Here is a 21762-nt window from a genome sequence, read left to right as displayed (position 1 = left end):
CGGCATTCTGCACCTATACAATCTCCCCCATAGGATATTTTACCTTTTCTGCATGCTGCTGCGAACTGATGTCTCTGTCCATCCTTGTAGAAGTGGCATTTTTTTAAACCTCCAAAATGATGTAAAAAAAAAAAATTCTACAACTCATTCTGCAACAAAAAAAAGATGCAAAACTTCTGTTTCTCGGTGAATCGGAAATGCTACTGAAAGTAAACGCTGCTGCTGCTCCGGGGGTTGATGATGGTGGGTTTCCCTTATGTTAAATGTCCTCCAGCGCACACGACACCTACAGAGGGGATTCCAGCGTACGGCACATCCAGTACGGGAGAGAAGAGTGCACTGCTGTGAAACGCTCACAGGGGGCAGCAGAGAGCAGTGCTCGAAGACACGGGTCACGTGGGCCGATTCCTGGAAAGTTCCTGGAAAGCGGCCTTTACATTTACCAGATATGGGGAGGGAGAGAGAGAGAGCGGAGGAGATCACAGACGGGGAGGGAGGCTCCGCACGGCCGGCGGACTGGGGAGGTGCGCTCACCGCAAGCATACAAACAAAGCCACGTTATACTGCAGCGAGGAGCGGACGGATGAGCCATGGAGCCGGAGCGCTGACTGACAAGGTGGCCGCATGGGCTGTGTATATAGAGGGCTCTTGTGTGCTGCTGTCCCCGCAGCCGCACCTGTGCCGGGGCTGCAGAGAGGACGGCGGGGAGCTGTGCTGGGCGGCTGTTCCTAGACAGCGGGGTGCGCTGCTGCCGGGGGAGACCCGCTGTACACAGAGGCTCACTGGGGGGATGCGGCGGCGGTCGGCTGCAAACCGCACGATGTGGTTGTCCGATATCTGCATATAGTGTGCGGGCAGTCACGGGGAGGCCGTGTGTAATTAGTGGCCGCTGTAGGGTTATCGGTGGGGGACACTATGGCGGGGGCAGACGGGCAGGGTTATATATATTAATACATTATATACACACACTATGCTGGTGATGGCTCCACTGCTGGACTAACTGCTATGTATGTACCGGCGGCCCCTATAGGTGACAGCACTGTATGCTGTGGGACTGCGGTTAACAAACCCTTCTTCCAGGCAGGACGCCACTTCCCGGGTCTTCCAGCCGCTGTACGGGAGGACGGCCGGCCGCTGAGATGAGGTAACCCACCGGACAGCACTGTGACCCCGTCACCAGGAGGAACCAATGACCCTGAGATCGCCCGACGCCGCCGACAACTCCAGTGCCATAGGTAACGGAGGCCGGGAGACTCCGCCTGGAGGAGCCGCGCAGGAAGCCACGACGCCAGACCAGCGCATCGCCATGTCTATGGGAGAGCTCCGCAGGTCAGGTCAGTGGCCGCCTCGTGTACGGGGGACATGTCTAATATTACTATGGCTGCTCCGCGGGTCAGTGGCCGCCTCATGTACGGGGGATGTGTTTAGAACTATTATGGCGTCAGGTCAGTGGCCGCCTCATGTACGGGGGATGGTTTAGAACTATTATGGCGTCGGGTCAGTGGCCGCCTCATGTCCGGGGGATGGTGAAGGACGTGTCTAGCTGTACTATGGCGTCAGGTCTGTGGTCACCTCATGTATGGGGGACGGGTCTAGTACTAGTATGACTGCTCCGCGAGTCAGTGGCCGACCTTATGTGCGGGGGACAGTGGAGGACGTGTCTAGTTGTGCTATGGCCGCCTCATGTATGGCGGACGGTTCTAGTACTACAATGACTGCTCCGCCGGTCAGTTGCCCCCTCGTTTACGGGGGGGACGGTGGAGGACGTCTCTAGTTCTACTATGGCTGCTCCGCAGGTCAGTGGCTGCCTCATGTACGTGGGACGCTGAAGGACGTGTAGTTCTACTATGGCTGCTTTGCGGGTCAGTGGCCGCCTCGTGTGGGGGACGTATGTAGTAGTACTATGGCTGCTTTGCGGGTCAGTGGCCGCCTCGTGTGGGGGACGTATGTAGTAGTACTATGGCTGCTCTGCGGGTCAGTGGCCACCTCTTGTGGGAGACGTATCTAGTAGTACTATGGCTGCTCCGCGGGTCAGTGGCCGCCTCGTGTGGGGGACGTATCTAGTAGTACTATGGCTGCTCTGCGGGTCTGTGGCCGCCTCGTGTGGGGGGCGTATGTAGTAGTACTCTGGCTGCTCTGCGGGTCAGTGGCCGCCTCGTGTGGGGGACGTATGTAGTAGTACTATGGCTGCAGCGCGGGTCAGTGGCCGCCTCGTGTGGGGGACGTATGTAGTAGTACTATGGCTGCAGCGCGGGTCAGTGGCCGCCTCGTGTGGGGGACGTATGTAGTAGTACTAATGGCTGCACAGCGGGTCAGTGACCTCCTCGTGTGGGGGGCGTATGTAGTAGTACTATGGCTGCTTTGCGGGTCAGTTGCCGCCTCGTGTGGGGGGCGTATGTAGTAGTACTATGGCTGCTTTGCGGGTCAGTTGCCGCCTCGTGTGGTGGACGTATGTAGTAGTACTATGGCTGCTCCGCGGGTCTGTGGCTGCCTCGTGTGGGGGACGTATGTAGTAGTACTATGGCTGCTCCGCGGGTCTGTGGCCGCCTCGTGTGGGGGACGTATGTAGTAGTACTATGGCTGCTCCGCGGGTCTGTGGCCGCCTCGTGTGGGGGACGTATGTAGTAGTACTATGGCTGCTCCGCGGGTCTGTGGCCGCCTCGTGTGGGGGGCGTATGTAGTAGTACTATGGCTGCACCGCGGTTCAGTGGCCGCCTCGTGTGGGGGGGCGTATGTAGTAGTACTATGGCTGCTCCGCGGGTCAGTGGCCGCCTCGTGTGGGGGGCGTATGTAGTAGTACTATGGCTGCTCCACGGGTCAGTGGCTGCCTCGTGTGGGGGACGTATCTACTAGTACTATGGCTGCTCCGCGGGTCAGTGGCCGCCTCGTGTGGGGGACGTATCTACTAGTACTATGGCTGCTCCGCGGGTCAGTGGCCGCCTCGTGTGGGGGACGTATCTACTAGTACTATGGCTGCTCCGCGGGTCAGTGGCCGCCTCGTGTGGGGGACGTATCTACTAGTACTATGGCTGTTCCGCGGGTCAGTGGCCGCCTTGTGTGGGGGACGTATCTACTAGTACTATGGCTGCTCCGCGGGTCAGTGGCCGCCTCGTGCGGGGGCCGTATATGGCTGCTCTACCGCGCAGGTAGCTGTGGCTTCTCGCACTGCGCATGTGCGGGCGAAGCTCCTCAGGACGCTCTTGTCACTGACTGTGCCAAGTTTGTGGCACTCACTGGGTCCTGTCCGAGCTGACACTTGTGCAGCTTATTTAGAAGTAGGTGGCACAGCTGCCTCAACATAAAGTGCTCACCCCTCTCTCATCCCGCACAGATCTGCTGCAGTTACTAATGTGTTGGGGCAAATCTTCTGCCACCCGCTTGTGTGGTATGTACGGGTGTATACGCTATTTAATAGCCGTAATGCCCCAGGTGTGGGAGGGATGCTGGCTGTGAGTGGGGAAGCACTCTGGCGGCGGCTGTGAGTGGGGAAGCACTCTGGCGGCGGCTGTGAGTGGGGAAGCACTCTGGCGGCGGCTGTGAGTGGGGAAGCACCATGTATTGTTTGTATGAACGTTGTGATAAGTCGCACCTCTTGGCCTATTACAACTTGCTTATTCCATATTGGTCCTTTCTTCAGTGTTTTGGGGTTTTGTGACCGGTTTACTGAATCTAGTCTCGGACTGTGCTCCCCTCTCCTTCTGGAGCCTCCGCTGCAAAATCTTGTACAAAATGGTCCAAAATAAGGCGCTATTTTTGTCCAGTAAGATGCTGGGTCACATGATGGAAGCTTTGTGGACGACAGGAGTTAATTGGGTCCATCGAGGGCCGTTGTGTGCATAATATGCCGAATATGTAACACTTGCCTGATTTCTTTTTTTTTTTTGCTTGCGATGGAGCCGTGTGGAAATTGGCGCAGCTGAGAATTGAACCAAAATTGTTTTGTTTTTATATTACAGAAGGTGTGTGATTGGTTTTATTTTTGGGGCTTATAGGTTACACCACATTACTAGTAGTGCGCAGATGTAACTTTTTAAGTAGATGTGCACAAAAAAAACAATTACATTAAATTTGGCTGACAAAAATCATAAAGTGGCGCAAATAATTGAGGAGCACATTATATTCCGTTATCAAAAAGAGCGAAGACCAATGAGGACTTTCTAACGTTAAAATCCCTTTGCGACGCAAGTTTGATGCGATAAGGAGGCTCCATAGGGGGATAAAAAATTGTACATCGCAGAAAGATAGAGCATGCCGCGTTTTATTTATTTGTTCGTTCTCAAAATATTGCAGATGGGAAGAAAATCATTGGTTTCATAATCTGCCTTTTTTACTGACTCTCAGATCAGGCAAAAATCAAACGATTTCCACGCCCCTGTGAAACCACCCTAAGGGGTGTGTGTGTATGTATATGTGTATGTATGTGTGTGTGTGTGTGTGTGTGTGTGTGTATGTGTATATAATATATATATATATATAAAAAATGAGCCACCTAATTTGGTAAGATTGATGGAAATGACGCACTACAATAACACATGGTGAAACGTGCCATGTACTACTTGCCTGCAGCACACTAGTAGTTTGGCACAAGTCATCGATCTGTAGGACATGGACAAGTCGCTGCACCCTTTTGGTGGAAGTTGGGGTTTTTTTTGGTTTTTTTGTAAGCTGCCAGAAAGCCACAGGCTATTAGAAATGTCACAAGTCTTAAAAAAGAAAATAGAACCTGCTATGTTTATTTTTTTTGTCACTTTTCTATCGTTAGTAAATATAAATATGAGCTGCAGTTTGCAACATAATATACCTGGAATCCACTTCTTGTATCTTTGTATCCTACAAGCTGCTACACAGATCCCTCATTCCACAATACTTGTGTGCAGCATGCAGAGATCCCTACCTTCATCCCTCAATGCTGAGCTTGTTAGACGTACCCTCAGCCCACAATAATCAGGTTCCCGGTTCTCCCCACATATGCAGCAGGAGCACGGACCTACGTTTATCCAATAATGCATAGGGCGAATCCCATTTTTTTGTAAGGAGTATAAGCAGAGCGGCCAGCTGCACAGAATAAATGTCTCTACACTGGAGTCTCGCGGAAATCGCTCCAACTTCTGTAAACTGAACTTCTGCATTACTGTATAGAAAATCCTAAGCACCAGATGGTAGAAAAAACCTTTGGCTGTCATTTTTAGACTTTTGTGTCCTTATTTTTTTTAACCTCACTTCTAATGGTTTAATTAAAGCCTGAAGATTTTATTGCACTCTCTCATGTGTTGGATTTTCTATACAGTATCACAATTACATTTTTTTTATTCGTCGGTCATGCTGGAGGCAACATTATCGTTACTTTGTCACAAATCTATCAAAAGATGCACCATACAGGGTAAAGTTGTTGTAATTATCATCCGTTTAGGCTGCTGGGTGAAGTGGAGTCATTTTACACCCACCTTTCCCTGGAGTGAAACTGCACCAATCTGTCTAAAAACTTGACACTACAAAGAATAAAGTACAAAACTTTTTTGATACCGGAAAACAGCCACATAACCCTTAGTAAATCCCCCCCTAGTTTGTTAGGAGCGCTGTCCTGCTTCATCCCATAATACTACACTTGTTAGCAGTAGCTTCCTGCAGTCGGCTCGTAGTACTCAGCTAACTGTGACTTTGTACTTAACTGTAACATTACACCTTTTTATATTGTGCTGGCTCTCGCTTCTATTAGTTTGTCAACAGCATCTATACTTTTGGGCTCCTTACGTGAACGACTGGTTGGGTCATGGGTGACCAGCTCTGAAAGAATGTAGAATTGTTTGCATTGCTGTGCTAGTAGAATGGTAGGCAAATGGAACTCCTGGGAACGTAGTTTGTACTTTAGTATCGGCTGTGATTGGTAGCATTTGTAGCTTGCAAGTTACAATTACTTTACAATCTTGTAAGTTTCAATTTAAAATAAAGAGGCTTAAGAATTTGTGATATCTGGAAAGACAGAATTAGATTAGTCAAATGAAGAAAATGATTTATAATGCTATTGGCAGAATATAAATCCAAATGTAAAAAAAATGCTATTTCTTGCTATTGAACAAAAGTTTTAACTGTTTTTGTTTTCATACAATTAGGTTTATTATGAGGATTCCAGCTCAGTCCTATTAGAAGCTTCTTGAAAATTCAGATATAACCCTTAACAAGGATGAAGTAGGATCTGGCTTTTTTTTAAATTAAATTTGCAGCATAAAAAATGCATCCCACGGAATATGAAAAAAAAATTATATAATATTATATATATTTACTTATTTTATTTATATTTGTGTGAAAGTGCTACTTTTATATATTGATTCTGATATAGCAGAGGGATGGGTTAAAGAATAAAAAAACATTTCAGTGCAGATGAAGATACAAACTTGTTTCTTTAAAAAAAAACAAAAAACTTTTTATGCTGACAGCAGAACAGAAGAAAAAAAAATATACTACAAAGTGTCCCCTCTCTTCCCCCCCCCCCCCCCCAAATTTCACGACTAAACAGCTGTAGTTATAAAATGAGTTTAATTCCACATCTGTGTGCAGTGTTAATTACAAGACTGAACCAACAGCGTATCTTTGCTGGGGCAGTCGAACAGATGTAAATGTTAAAAAAAAAAAAAACCCTTTTGAGTAAACGGTGATCTTCTTGATCAGCAGAAGTAAGAATATGCTACTTACTGTCTATGTGCAAACATTATTTAATTTCTCTTTATGATTTAATTAGTTTTGCCCCACATAACATTTATCACCTATCCAGTGGATAATTACTAAATGCATTATTGCTCTAACCGCTACAACGGGGGGGTCCAAAGTACTCCATTCCCCCTTGCCACACTACCCTGACATGAAGATGAAAACAATGTAGCGGTGCTCGAGCCTTCAACTTATTTTCAGCCCCTTTGCAATTTGTTCTTTACCCACAGACTGCTCACTGTCCTATTACTAATACAACCCATGCTTGCTTTGTGTCCCTCCTCTTACGGAGCAGAGAGAATGTTGGTGTTATGGGGTTAAGCAAGATGCAATGGGGGGGGTGTAATTCCACGTGGATTTTTCTGCACGTTTTTATATATGTAGCATACTGTGGATTTCACTGTATCTTGTTTAGATCTGCATGTTAGTGCTGTGTGAACATAGACCCTATATCGTTGCTTCCTAGAAGTACTACTGGAAGTTCTGTATTTACAATTGTGAGTTTCGTGTTTTCAGTGACTGAAATCCAAATTTCTCATCCCAATAAAAAATCAAGCTTTCATTTTTTCAACCACAGGAAACTATATAATTAGTTACTGTAATAACAGCTGGCAGGGCACAGCAATAGCAAATGGGTAACAGACGAGAGCCTCCTCACAGTAGGGCTGTCATTGTAACTGCTGATGACGTGGCACACAAATCACTTGAGTTTCATAGATCCTCTGGTATCAATGCCCTTCTAAATCAATGATGCTTTACATGCCTGCTGATCATGAGACGTGTGCCTGACATGTATAATTGTAAACACTTCAAAGTATCTCGGCACACATTCCTCTGAGGTGCCGTAATAAAGCTTCCTCGGTCTCGTAGTACACTAAATTACCTGTGATACAATATAGGGACTGGGTTTAGTTTTTATCGTTTAAGATATTTTCATTTATAAAATCATCAATTTCCAAAAAACTAAAATTGGTAGTCATGGGCAAGGAGGAAGGGGGCGGGGGGCTGTTGAAGGCAATAATCAGGGGGTGAATGCTAAATTTGACCATTGCTTTTGAACAAGGGGGGCAATTGTAACAATTTATGGGTTTATAGGGCTTAAACTTTTGCAGAGTTCTTTTTTTTAGTTCAGAAGAAAAAAATGTATTTTACCTACAAGGTCTTGTTTTCCTGGTAAGTTCCTCTTTAATAACGGTTATTTGTATAATATTTCACCGTTTGTATTTTTTAAATGTGTTCTGATTTGTTATCCCAAAAAAAATACTGTTAAAATTACAATGGTATTATAATTATTGTAATTTTAACAGTTTGCTTTTTTTTGGCGGGGGGATAGCAAATTAGAATGCATTAAAAAAAACACCAAATATTATACAAATAACAGTTATTAAAAGGAACTTACCAGGAAAACAAAACCTTGTAGGCAAAATACTTTTTTATTTCTTCTGAACTATAAAAAAGAACTTTGCAAAAGTTTGCTTTTAAACAAGGGGCCAATTGTAATAATTTATGGGTTTATAGGGCTTAAACTTTTGCAGAGTTTTTCATTGTTTGTATTTTTTTTTCTTTTAGGCATTCTGATTTGTTATCCAAAAAAATACTGTTAATTACAATTTATAATGCCATATTTGGGGTTTTGTCTTTCTATTAGTATTTTAGCAGCATGAAAATGCAGGGTTCTTGGTGCAAAATATGATCAAACTCGTGTGAGCACATCCGCCACATCTAGGCGCACTTTTTTTTCCTTTTTGTATAAGCATTATATGTAATTTTTAGGCAACAATTTTTTCCCTATTCCGGAGACATCTTATATCTTAAAATATAATGATTATGGTGACTTGTGCAAAAAAAAAAGTAAATGTGTGTTTTTCTGTCAGTCTCATCTTAATTACTGCTAATAAATTTTTAAAAAAGTACACAATAAACCCCTACCAAATCATACATGAAGGCTGCATCCGGCTTTAACCCTTTACAGTGTCCATAATAAAAGGACATGTGAGTTCAGCTTTCACTGTTGCATTCCAATATGTTGAAGTTCTGTTTTTGCAGTGACTTTTTTTCTATTAGCAGTAATTAGTCACTGCAAAAACAGAACTTCAACATATTGGAATGCAACAGTGAAGGCTAAACTCACATGTCTTTATCTTTTTACTATGGACACTAAAGGGTTAAAGCCTGATGTAGCCTTCATGTATGTTTTGGTGCGGGTTCAGTTAGGGAGTTCTTCTTTTTTTTTTTTTTCTTTTTTTATAAACCTTATCCTCCGTTGGAGCATTTAGATAGAGAGATAGAGAGATTGAGAGATAGATATGAGAGATAGATAGATAGATAGATATGAGAGATTTCTCATTATATTCCCTTTGAAATGGCTTCTTTTTCTCAACATACCCGATACTTCCTTCCACCATCAACATCTGAAAAAAGAACTTCTAATACACCTTAGATGATCTTTCCAATCTCTTATCAAAACAGGTGGGTTTGACCAACCTTAGTTTAATACTTATGGCCACCTTTAGGCTGGGCTCACACAATTGGTTAACTCAGCGCTGTATCAGCCAATAAAAGCTGGCGCTGGGTTAACCAATTACAGCCATTCAATGATATAATTGAATGGCTGTGATTTGGTTAACCCTGAATGGCTGTGATTGGTTAACCCAGCGGCGGCTTTCATTATCTGACGCCGCGCTGAGTTAACCAATCAGAGCATTAGCCTGCTGGAGGCGGGGCATTCAAGCCCCGCATCCAAAAAGCAATGCTCTCTCGGCATGGAGGGAGCGACAGCCTGCAGCAGCGCCGCAGATCATCAGGGAACGCCGGCGGTAGGCAAATATTGTTTTTTTTTGTTTTTTTTTTAAACTTGTTAGTTTCCCCATTGGAACGCATTAATGGCGTTTCAATGCATTTCAATGGGGAAAAGTGCTTTGACATACGAGTTTTTCGGCTTAGAGTTTCATTTCGGAACGGATTAAACTCGTATGCTAAGGCACTACTGTGCTTGAAAGTAAAATGTCAAAATCCCAGCAAGTGGGGTGTGTATAACTGGTGACGGGATGACCACAGGCGTGAGTGTTAAACAAGCAGTAAAACCTACTTTACTACAATGCATGCTGTGGATACAAATGATTCAAAGTGGACACACAAAAAAAACATGCATAATAGGGAAATTACATTTTCAGTTAAATTGTGATGAAATCAAACTCTTCTCTGTAGATTAGTGTTCCCGGTTGGGCCGCACATGTAGCTCTTCATGTAAACTGGAAGCAGACCACCGCTGACTGTTTCATAATCTAGTTGACATAATTGTGAAGTATTCATCCTGGGTGTGGTGCATAGTATAGAGCACAGTAATTGCTGTCAGCCTGAATGTACTATATGAGCGGCCGAAGCACTGTTTGCCCTGAGGAGAATTAAGTGCCTGGAATTAGCTTGAAATACTTGGAAAACAGAAGAGAGAGACCTTAGGTAAAATGTTCTCTCAGTACCAAGTATTGCTTTTATGTTAGAACCATAGACCGGTTTCCTGGAAGTCTAGCATGTCTCTGAATGATTCTTGTCTTGTGCTTATAGGCAGTGCCGGGCTGTGGATGCTGCTGCACAGCAGAGGTGCAGCTTTGTGGCGCACGTCTCGGTTATATCAGCTAAATCGCTCTACGCTTTGCTGTGCTTGTTTGTGCAGTAGCTGTTTTGGGTTTTTTTTCTTTCTCTTTTATTTTTATTTATTTTTTTTATTTCTCATCTCAATTTCAATGTTTGCATGGTTTTCGGCCTCTCTCCAGGAAGTGTTTTAAACTAAAGATGGACGTATACATGTTTTGTCTGGGCTATGCTGCCGTACTTGGAAGTAGAGCTGATGCACATTCATGGGACATGTAGATCATAGAATCACAGAATGGTAGAGTTGGAAGGGACCTCCCGGGTCATCGGGTCCAACCCCCTGCTCAGTGCAGGATTTGCTTAATCATCCCAGACAGATATTTGTCCAGCCTTTGTTTGAACACTTCCATTGAAGGAGAACTCGCCACCTCCCGTGGTAACCTGTTCCACTCATTGATCACCCTCACCGTTAGACTTTTTTTTTCTAACTTTCTAGATGTTTTGTTAAACATGTTGTGTTTTGTGTTACTACGGTACTTACTGTAGCTATTTCTATACATGCTCACAGGCTTACCACGGCACTCGAGACGCTGCGGTAAAAAGCTCTGTGTGTGACACTGGTCTAAAGCAGGTTCTGAAAAGTCAGGTATTTCAAGTTAAAGGAGTTCATTCTTGTGTTTTTCACCACACACACACACACACACACACACACACACACACACGATCCTGGAGTTGTTCTCTTCAGGTCATCTCACAGACCACCTGACTTATTTGGTGTTGTGTTCTCTCAAGTCACTTTTTTTTTTTTTCAGTGGGCATAACCTTCTGTATGATATTACATGGCGTGTGCGACACGGGGCAAGAACAGAAACTACTATCAAGTAATGATTAGGGGCTCCTGTTACAGTTAAAAATGAAGCAAACAGTTCATACGCCCAGACTGAATGTATACTTTTGTCTTTAGCTTATTTAGGTGAATATAGGAGGTAGTAGTAATTGATGTCCTCCCAGCAACCAGAGATGGTACTAGCTCTAGCTGATCATGTGATGCTGTGCTGATGCATCATGGGATTGCTGGCACAGTATGGAGAAAGCAGGGAGAAATCAAGATACTAACTTTACATATAGGGCTCTTTCACACAGGTGTCGTTTTCACGCAGAATAGGCGCGTGAAAAAAAGTGTTTATTAGAACCAATGGTTTCCTATAGAAACCTTCAGATGAAGAAATTTTAGACGCGCAAAAAAACTTGCACCTTTAAAAGATAGGATATGCGTGACTGCAATACACGCATCTAAGGTCTGTGCTGTGTGAAAAGATAGGACCTGACCTATCTCTGGTTGTGATGCGCAGGAGTCTCCATAAACTCCTATGGAAGCAGGAGTTTAGCTGTGTCCAATGCTCTCAAAAGATCATAAGTCATTAGAAGGATATCTGCCAACTGAGGAAATTCCAAACTGCACATTTTAAATGTCCTGCTGTAAAATCCTGTTAGTCCCTGTGGGGGGATGAGAGGAATCCTCGAGGGTTCCGTTCATCTTCCCGGGGGTTCCCTTAATCCCCACGGGGATGAACAGGAGTTTACTGTGGGACATGTAAAATGGTGCTTCTGGGCAGCAAGTTTTAAATGTTCCACTGTAAGCAGCTGGGGAATTGCCAAGCAGCAGGTTCCCCAAGGGATTTTTCTATAGCGGGGGGAGGGCTAGAGGGCTTCTCTAGAGAGGGGATTGGGCTAGAGGGATCCACCCTCTAGCTCTTACCCTCTAGCCCCACCTTCCCTCTAGCACCCCCCCCCCCCCCCCCCTCTGAGCTATGGGGCTATCCCTCACGAGATCCCTTGTAGCCCTGCCCTCCCCCCTCCTCTCTCTGCACTATGGGGATATACCCTGTAGCCCCGCCCTCACTCTTCCTGCTATGGGGAAATTCTGAAGCCCTGCGGGGCTTCATCTCTCTCCTTCTGGAGCAGCTGTGCCTTTTTTCTCTTTTCTCCTTTTTAAACCATAAACTATTTTGGTGCGTAATACTCGCCAGGATAGAATATGCTGTGATCTTTATTGCACGCATATTTGGTGCAATATGTGTAAGTGGCAACATGGGAGCCTGTGGCAGACTGGTACAGCGTATTACACATGCATAACCTGCACGTGTAATACGCTGTAATCATACATACATTAGTGTAAAGGAGTCTGAAATCTGTTGCTAGATATGGGCATCACTCAAGAGGCAGTAAACAGCAAATTGCATGGAGAAGGGAGACCCCTAGTGGCCAGCACTTTAAACTGCTTTTTAAACAGAAACAAATGTTGTTGAATGAAGTGATTTACACTTTTGCTAGTTGTCACATTGGCTATTGTAAAAGTTGGTTGAAAAGTCAGGGACCTTTAAATAAACAGTATTAACTCACAACATAAGAACAAATTCACTACAGATTCTTAGCATGGTGCAGATGGTAAAATCCACAGCATAATTTATCTGTTGTAGAACTGCCTCAGATTTCAGTAATTGCGGTTTTGTCTTTTTATTTCATAAGGTTTTGGTCTGCTACTGACATTTTTATTCAATAAGGCCCTCGGCTACTATGGCATTTGAACGGCACCCGGCAACCTCATCGTGAGGGTGGGGCATTTGGGGGCCAAGAACAACGATCAGGGGCCCACTGGTCACATGATTGAGACACGAAAGGTCTTTCAGACTAGCATATTTTATCACTGCTAAGCTTCAAGACCCATACCTGGTGGGATGTGGGCTGTCAGACTCCCACCCAGTGCTGATCACACAGATCGGAGAGAAAGGTGTTCAGCTGCACAGTTCTCTAAGGCTGGGTTCACACGGGGTGGACGCTCCACACGGAAATCCTGCATGTATTTTTAAACTGGAGACTAAGCAACAAAGTGGAAAAGATTTGCAAAAATCTCGGTCACACGCTGCCGACAAGCAGTGCAGAATTTAAATCCACGGCATGTCAATTGTATCATAGTTTCCGCTGCGGACTTCCTTCTCTCTATGGGGAGAGATTTCCGCAGCAGAATACAGGTGGAAAAGCTGCTTCAAACCCGTGCCAGGTGAACTATTGATGATCTATCCTGAAGATCAATAGTGTCTGCTCAGAAAAGCCCTGTAAGTTTGCAATCAAGGAGGTCTAGCTTTGCCCGGAGCCCCCTGACTTTAGACTATAAGACAGGCCCTTTTTTTTTTTTTTTTTTTTTTTTTTTTTATAGCAAGATCTGCTCTTGCTACAAATTCTTATTGCCTGAAAAATATGATTTTGATTTTGTTTTTTTGGGGTTTTTTTTCACCGCTGCTTTTGTGGGGGATGTTATGACAGGTGAAGTAGCTTCCAGTTTTCAGCAGTTTTCAGATTACTCCCTTTGTAATCCAATCTTGGATTCAGGGTTTCCTAGTGGTTTTTCTCTTTCTACCATTATACAGTGGTGCCATCTGCTGGTTAAAGCCAGTACTGCAGTATGTGACATGCTGGAGAGGCCCCCGACAACAGAGCGGCCAGTAATTTTCAGTAAGAATACCCTGCTAGATGTCTTCCGACATCAGAGCTGCACAAGATTCAATCAGAATATAGGAAGACGTCAGACAGTGGATTGGAAAGGGTTAAAAAGCAAAGCTAAGGATCCTCGTACAGGGACTGATAAATGGTTTGCGCAAGCGAATGAAAGTTTGCTCATTCAGCCTGTTTATACAGGCAGATATATCCATTTGTTTGCATTCTGTACCAGTGAATGTAAACGACTAAACAATCTCTGTTCGCACGTAACGCTGTGCGAACAATGATTTATATCCCTGTGTAAAATGAACGAGACGTGAACAAGTTCTCGCTCGTTCCGCAATTGTTGGCAGTGTTGACACTGAGATTATTGTCGCCTCCCCCCCCCCCCCCCCCAAAAAAAATCATGCAAATTTGAATGCTAATCGGTCCATGTAAAAGAGCCCTAAGTGACAAGTGGAAGGTTTGAGATAACTGCTAATTACAATTGTTAGGCCGGTATCACACGGCTGGATTTCAGTTGTGGAATCTGCAATCGTCACCCGCGCAAACGATACGCGGTGATCTGTGACTACTGAAAAGATAGAAGCTTCACATGTCCCTTCAGATGGGCTGACGGTAATTGCGATTTCCGTGAGTGGATTTAAAATTGCAGCATGTTCTATTCTTGTGCGGACGGCCTCCGTTGAAGTTAATGGAAGCTGTCCAGACTGCAGTCCATCCGCAATTGACATTACGGATAGGCTGCGGGTACCCGTGTCATCCCCTAGCGACACTGCGGGGAGAAAAAAAAAACACCTGTACCGCACATGACCACCAGCGAGTGTCCATGGTCATCTGCACTACAGAAATGACAGGTACGCAGCGTCACCAGTCGCGGTCAGAGGTGGATTCTGCTGCGGGTTCCCACATGCAGAATTTGACTCGTTCTTGTGCAGCCAACCTCCTCCTCCTCTAGGGCTCCTGACCACGGGCGAATGTTCGCTGCGTTCCCTGTGGCAATGATCCGGCCGCGGGGAACGTTGTGAACGCTCTCCATAGCATTGCTATGGAAAGCACAGCCCCCCCCCCCCCCCCCCCCCCCACGGGCAGAGAATCATAGCGATTCTCCACTCGCGGCCGGCAATTCACAGCATGAATTGTTGTGGTTCTCTGCGGAGAGCCTATCTGTCAGATAGGCTGACAACGTAGATCCGTCTGGAGGCTCCTTCTCCCGGGCGGCGGATTTCGCATCGCCTGTGGTCAGGCAGCCTTAAGGATGCAGTTTGCTGTTAGTACGTTTTGAAACAAGGGTTGGCATGGAAGCCTCCATGTCTTAAAAGAACAGGAAAATCCTTCTGAAGACCTTTCCACTGGTGTTGCTTGTTGTGTCTGGCGTTTGTACACATTTGCTCTGTTTGGACAGACCGTACATCATCATGTTTTATGTCCAACCCTCCTCTGAACTTGGTTTAATAACAAACTTGCATCTTGTGAACTTTTAACTTTCAGAACAAGGTCTGAGATGTAATTAAGTGTTCATTAGTCATGATAATCTAAGTCTTGGCATTATTGTGCCACACAGCTGGCCTGGTGCCACCGCACTCCCGAGAGCATCAAAGAGCGCTCAGGTTGTCATGATACCCAGTTTTGTAAAGGGGAAAACAAGGAGTGCATTCAGTAGCTGCCTTAAAAGTGGTTTGAATTTGGAGTAAGGGGGTTGTTGCTGTGGGGTCGTTATAAGGCAGTAGCTGCTAGGACACCAAAATGTTTAAGGTGTTGAGATATTATTTATATATATTTATATTATGATTTTTGTTCAGGAACTAAAAGGTGAATGTATTTTTCTTTGACAGGCTGGTACTGGGGCCAAATGACCGTCAACGAGGCCAAGGAAAAACTGCAGGATGCTCCTGAAGGCACCTTTCTTGTTAGAGACAGCTCTCATACAGATTACCTCTTAACGATCTCTGTGAAAACCTCTGCTGGACCCACCAACCTGCGCATTGAGTATAAGGAGGGCAAGTTCAGGTTGGACTCTGTTGTATGCGTCCGCTCCAGGCTGAAACAATTTGATAGCGTCGTTCATCTTATTGAGTATTATGTTCTTCTGTCCAAGAACAAGAGAATCGAGACTGAGCCTCTTCCCAACAGGACCGTGCACCTTTGGCTAGTTAAGCCACTTTACACTTCTACCCCATCCTTGCAGCACTTCTGTAGAATGGCTGTCAACAAATGCACAAACAAGATCCATGAACTCCCACTGCCCATGAGGTTAAAGGAATACATAACAGAATACCCTTATCATGTATAGACACTTTTTGAATTCATGCTTGCAGCATGGGAATAGAACTTCCAAATCCAGACAAGTGAGTCAAAATAGGTTGTCAGTTCCAAGGAATTTATATTGTCATTTCATTTCAAGGTGTTCTAGGACTATTCAGGGCTTAAAGTGGATCATTTTTGGTACAGTATCTATTCTCTCCAAACTTTTACCCAAATGATGTTGTGGAACAAGAGTTTGGTTCCTTATACTGTAGAATGTATTTCCCAAATGTAACTTTTTTTTTTATTTTTTCACCAAATTTCCACCAAAATTTCTTTACAAAAATCTGATTAATAAGCAGTGAACAGTGGAGAAAGGGGTGACTTAAGGTCCTGTCAAGCTGCCTTGAAAAGGCTGATGCATTCCATTTTAAAGACCAAGTTACTCTGGGGCAGACGTCTTGCAAGGGATACAATGGTAGACAATCCAATTGAAACAACTGGCTCTTAAGGCCCATTTACAAACAAAGATAATCGTTCAAAAGGTTTTGAGCGATTGTTTTGCATAAACTGCTAATAGACACTAATGTCTATTAGCAGCTTATCGCCTTCATGTGCATGTAAATGAGCCTCCAGAACCTGTAGGCAGAGAACAGCAGGTGGTCTGTTCGGTGCATTCAAATTCTTTGTTCAACTGTGGGGTTGCAAGCTGAATACAGTATAATCGGTGCTGCCATGGAGAATACAGCACCATGGACAGCAAACACAGTATGCCGCGGAATGATGGATTTTATGCTCGCCTAAAAATCCTCATTCAGCCGAAGAGTGAAAGATGGGAGCATTTACAAATTACGATTATCGCTCAAACGATGGCTATCGAGAGATTGTGTGTGTACAGGACTGTAATACGTGGGGAGGGGGGACCAAATTGGTAGTGGTCATACCTTGCTCCACCTCGTACTGCAGCATTAATCTAACTTTTGTAAAGACATAGACAGTACATCTTGAACATTTAGTTGCCTAGGAAAGAAATTCGAAATGACTTCTGCCTTGCAGACAATTTTCATTGGGATGTGTCCTAACATACTCTGGCTTACAGATAATCAGGTCAGCTATGAAAATCTCCAGTGTAGCCCCAGCCTTTAAATGGACAGGCAAATTCTGTTTGACCAGTGGAGTCAGAGTGAAAGTTGTGCTGTTTATTACCACATGGTATAATACTATCAGATTTGTTAAAATCAGCACTTAGGGCTCATTCACATCGGCATTTTTAGAACAGTCATTGCTGAATCAGTTTAAAAATGCTATGAAATAGTGCAGCATGCGGTGCTATCTCATCCTGTAAAAAGTCAAAGGCCCGGCTGAAAACCGAACAGACTTTATTCTAGTCAATGGGATCCACTCAGCAGGGGGTGCCATTTTTCCAGTACCCCAAATCGAACAGGACAGCGGAACCCCCTGAGTGCTGATGTGAACGAGCCCTCATGCTGGCAGCAAGTGTTTGGTACTCTTGAATCTGAAAAATATTGGGTTGGTTCTTCTAAACTTTCCCTGTATTAGAAATGCACACAATCATGGGTATGAAGTAAGGGGCATATACCTTATTTGCTGCAATGTGACTATTTGGTGGTTTGCAGACTAGGAGATTGAGATTAGTTCCCTTGCCCATAACTATGCTGGAACACTGACTGCATTCCCAGCACTTTGTATAGGAAATGTAACAACCTTGGTTCAAGTCATGACATCTATATATTTAGTGCACTGTTATACAGTCTTACACAGGGATTCAATGGGAGCATCTCAATCTTGGCATGGGAGTCTTAATGGCAGACAAGGAAACTATTGCCAGTAAATTATGGGAAGGATTTGCTTTTGTTAATGATTTAACTGAGGTCTATGGTAATGCTCCCCAGTATGTGTGGTGCAGTTTTACTCATGGATGAGACCCGTCATTACAAAGCACGGGTTGGAAATTACAGTTTGACGTGTTCTAGTAACTAGTTTCCATGTCTGCCATACAGACATCCTACTGCATCAATATATACCATGTGGAAAAAACAGTGAATAGCAAATGTTTCAAATCTTCAAATCCTGGTTTATATTATTTTGTGTGCATTTTGCCATGGCCAAAGGCAATGCACCAAAGATTGTAGAACGCCATCCTGGAGAAATTGTATTGTTTATGGGATCAAATTGTAATTTAGGGATCAAGAATAATGCCATCCTTTTAGGGATCTGTTATGCTTGAGAAGAGCCTGGAGAAGGACAATGTGACTAGTAGAAGACAAATCCAAACTTCTGATGCATCTACTAAGAGATCCTGTAAATACGCAATATACAAGATCCAGTTGTAGAATATGGTTACTGATGTGGAGGCGCTCTATATAGCACTTTCCAACATCACACTGGGCTCATCATATCCAGTCCTAACAGATGCACTTAATGACGCTGGATAGAATGGCGCCCCCGTTGTGGCATTAGTGGAGTCACAGCTTCAGTTAGATGCACAGGAAAGTGTACTACATTACCATACTTCTGAATACCGCTTTCTGCGGGTGACTGTAGCCAGACTTCATTATCAATGGCCACAGGCTCATTAAAATAAGCAGAACTAATATCCTACTTTTTTTTTTTTAACCATTTCCCTTGAACTTGACTAGAAGTGTTGTTCCATGCACTGATCTCAGATGGGTATTTGTAAGCATGTTACACAAATGTTAAGGCAGACCCCCTATTTGTGTCATAAATGTGAGGTGTGGACACCGGTGCACGTCTGCTATGCACTACGTGGAGGAGAGGCTGTGGTTTCCTTACAAGACATGGGATAAGGAAATGCCAGAAATGGTACCAAAACAGTCATGGCTTGTGTTCCCTGTCTCCCAACTCTGGTCTTGCTGGTATTAAAGGTGTTGTCTGATGTCTTTTTTTTTTTTTTTCTTCTCAAAACTATGTTCCCCCTGCAAGAACATAACAAAATGCCATATACTTGCCTCTCCCTGCACCTCTGCTTGGTCCTCCGTGCCTGTGACCTCCTGTAAATGGGCTGGTTGTAACCTGCAAGCATGACGTTGCTGGGGAGACCTGGAGCGGCGGCGCTGGATACAGCGGGTTGTCAGCAGAAGTGTGTTTTTTTTTTTTTTTATATGACCGTTTATGTTGTTGCAAGGGAAACCTAGTTTTGAGCGGGGGGGAAAAAAAACAACTGACAACCCCCTTTAAGTATTCCCCGTTGTTCCTGGGCATGGGGCTGAAGTTGTTACTGTATATGGTCTATAGAAGTAAGCTGCACACTCCTTGTTTCCAATGTTGGTTCCACTGATTTCTGCTAATCTTGTAACTGTATTCCCAGATTTGTACAGCATGTACTCCTCCTCGTTATAGTCTTGCACACTTGCTACATTTGAAGTCCCGTAAAGGGTATGGAGTTCCAGAATATAAAGTGCAGAAATTCTGTGTATTAAATGGTGACCGATACTCTGCAACAAAACCTGCTCTGACAGTCGGTGTCATCTACCAGTTTATGCAAAATAGATTTTTGAGCATTAGTAAGTGTTTTGCTAACTAAGGTGCTGTAAAGTATCATAGTGGATTGGCAGTGGCACTTTAAATGCACAATGTTAGAACTGAGGGTGCAAAGCCAGCAGCACTTCTCCAATTGGCAGTGCTGGGCGTTCTTGTGGCACCGCGGACTAGTCTTCTCTCAAGCACTGCCCTCATTGTCCAATTTACAGGGTTATACCCGCTATTCTAACTGCTAACTGAGAATCTTTAGATCATGCGAGGGTCTCATGATGGTCGTTCTTTAAACTGCTTCTCTTGTCAAAGGAAGATGCCTTTTAAAGTAACAACTTTATCTGTAACTTATAATTCACCAGGGCGGTAAACTCCTAAAGAATGTTAGCAGGGTCTCCAACACACAGCGGGTATCCTCTAGACTCTGCCACAGGAGAAGTGCCATTATTACCTAGATGACAACACCTGCCCAGGTAGGGCCACACAGCAATCCACGAAGTGAGAGGAAGTGGCCAACTATAGGATCAGCAGTATGGCTGAATGAAGTATAAGGCTGGTTCTCACCTGCATGGTGCAGTTACTGTCACAAAGTTTGCCGTTCTAAAGCCAGATGAGGGCAGTGGCTCCATCTGTAGTCTAAATCCTGTTTTCATGTACTCCAAATTGTTTCAAAATCCCTACAACTGCTCTTCCCCCGTCAGGGTGTTTTTTTTCCCCTCCCGGTTTATGGTCTCCTATTACAGACTGACTTAAATTTGGATATGAATGCAGAGAGAAGTGGCTGAAGGAGACTTGAAATTCCGCTGCATGGGGACCAGTGTTTCTAGGTAATTTCTTCTGTGCGAAAGATGCCTGGAATTGAAGTATTTTTCCAAAGCTGTCTCATTAGGCATATCTGACATTGCACGATCTGTATGTTTTTGGGAATGCCCAAGGTTGTATAGCAGGTGTTAGAAATAAATAAGGCTGCCTTTCCACGGACGTTGCAGTATCCCACAGCGGATCTCCACTACGGGAGCCGCAGCCCAGCAGCCGGCAGACGGATCACCGCTGTCAGCCTATCTAACAGATAGGCTGACCGCGGAGAATCGTGGCAATTCGCAGCATGCTGTGAATTGCCGACTGTGAGTGGAGAATTGCTATGATTCTCTGCTCGTGGACAGGGGGGGGCTGCGCTTTCCATAGCAACACTATGGAAAGCGTGCATTGCGTTCCCTGCGGCCGGATTATCGCCGCGGGGAACGCAATGCAAAAACGCCCATGGACAGGCAGCCTAAATCTCTAAGTCTGCTCTCATGTAGGCATCTGGAAAAATGCCGCGGTTTCAAACTGAAACAACAACGTCTTTTAAAGGCACCCCATAATTGTAACTTGTTACTGTTGTCTCTGCAAAAATATCATTTTTTTTTCTTACAGTTTTGAGGCAAAGAATCCAGATTTTTGCTACAGGTCTCTAGTAAACTCCCTACAAACATTTCTTTTTCCTTAAAATTTTGCATATTTTCAGATTCATGGCATGTGTTTTATTTTTTTTTTTGTGTGTGTGTGTTGGAACGGGGGTAGAGAAGACTTCCTGAAGGAAGCCTTAGTCTTAGCTCACACACTCAAATGTTCGCATGCAGCCATTGGCCACAGTAGCTGGGCGTGACAACATGTCAACCCATACTGTGGTCTTACCCGTTCAACGGGTCCGTCATACAGGTGTGAACGGAGCCTTACTCTCCGTTAATAGTGTAACAGAACTGGAGACCCTAATGTGCACCTTTATCAATCCATTTACTGGCTCATTTATCTTGGTGGATGTGAAGGATGTGTTTGACTGCATCTGCAAATTTTCAATGTTCTATTGACATCTGCTGGGAATGACAGCAGCGGCTCTTACTGTCTACAATGTAGAACTTTTTATATATAAACCAGATTATTTAACAAATGTGTGTACTATCTAATGTAATAAAAAACTTTCAATAAAAAAATGTATGCAGAAACAATGTGTGGATTTGGATTTGTTAGTTTTGGAGCCAATTTACAAATACTATGAAAATGAAAGGGGTTTCCAGTTGTAAACTATCAATGGCCTATCCTCCGAATAAGTTATCACTAGTAGGCTGAGTTCACACGGGATGGAATTGCCGTTCAGCAATTCCGCCCTGTGGCTCCTAATCCTGGGATTAGCCAGCCATGTGGACGAGATTTTGCAAAAATCTTCTCCGT

General features: G+C 44.4%; 1 protein-coding gene across 2 annotated transcripts; it reads left to right on the top strand.

The window, feature by feature from the left end:
- Positions 1-462: 462 nt before the first annotated feature.
- SOCS2 (suppressor of cytokine signaling 2) lies at positions 463-21539 on the top strand. Of its 2 annotated transcripts, none has more exons than XM_066591525.1 (3): positions 463-616; positions 1085-1334; positions 15630-21539. In XM_066591525.1, exons 2-3 carry the CDS (start codon positions 1190-1192, stop codon positions 16085-16087), a joined length of 603 nt encoding a protein of 200 aa, XP_066447622.1. In that variant the 5' UTR covers positions 463-616; positions 1085-1189; the 3' UTR covers positions 16088-21539. The 2 variants fall into 2 exon arrangements, with proteins under 2 accessions (XP_066447622.1, XP_066447620.1); XM_066591523.1 differs by having other exon boundaries at positions 1081-1334.
- The last annotated feature ends 223 nt before the right edge of the window (positions 21540-21762 follow it).

Source organism: Eleutherodactylus coqui, chromosome 2 (assembly GCF_035609145.1).
Source record: "Eleutherodactylus coqui strain aEleCoq1 chromosome 2, aEleCoq1.hap1, whole genome shotgun sequence".
NCBI lineage: Eukaryota > Metazoa > Chordata > Amphibia > Anura > Eleutherodactylidae > Eleutherodactylus > Eleutherodactylus coqui.
The sequence above is the reverse complement of the archived record's forward strand: the minus strand, read 5'-3'. Positions and strand labels throughout refer to the sequence as shown.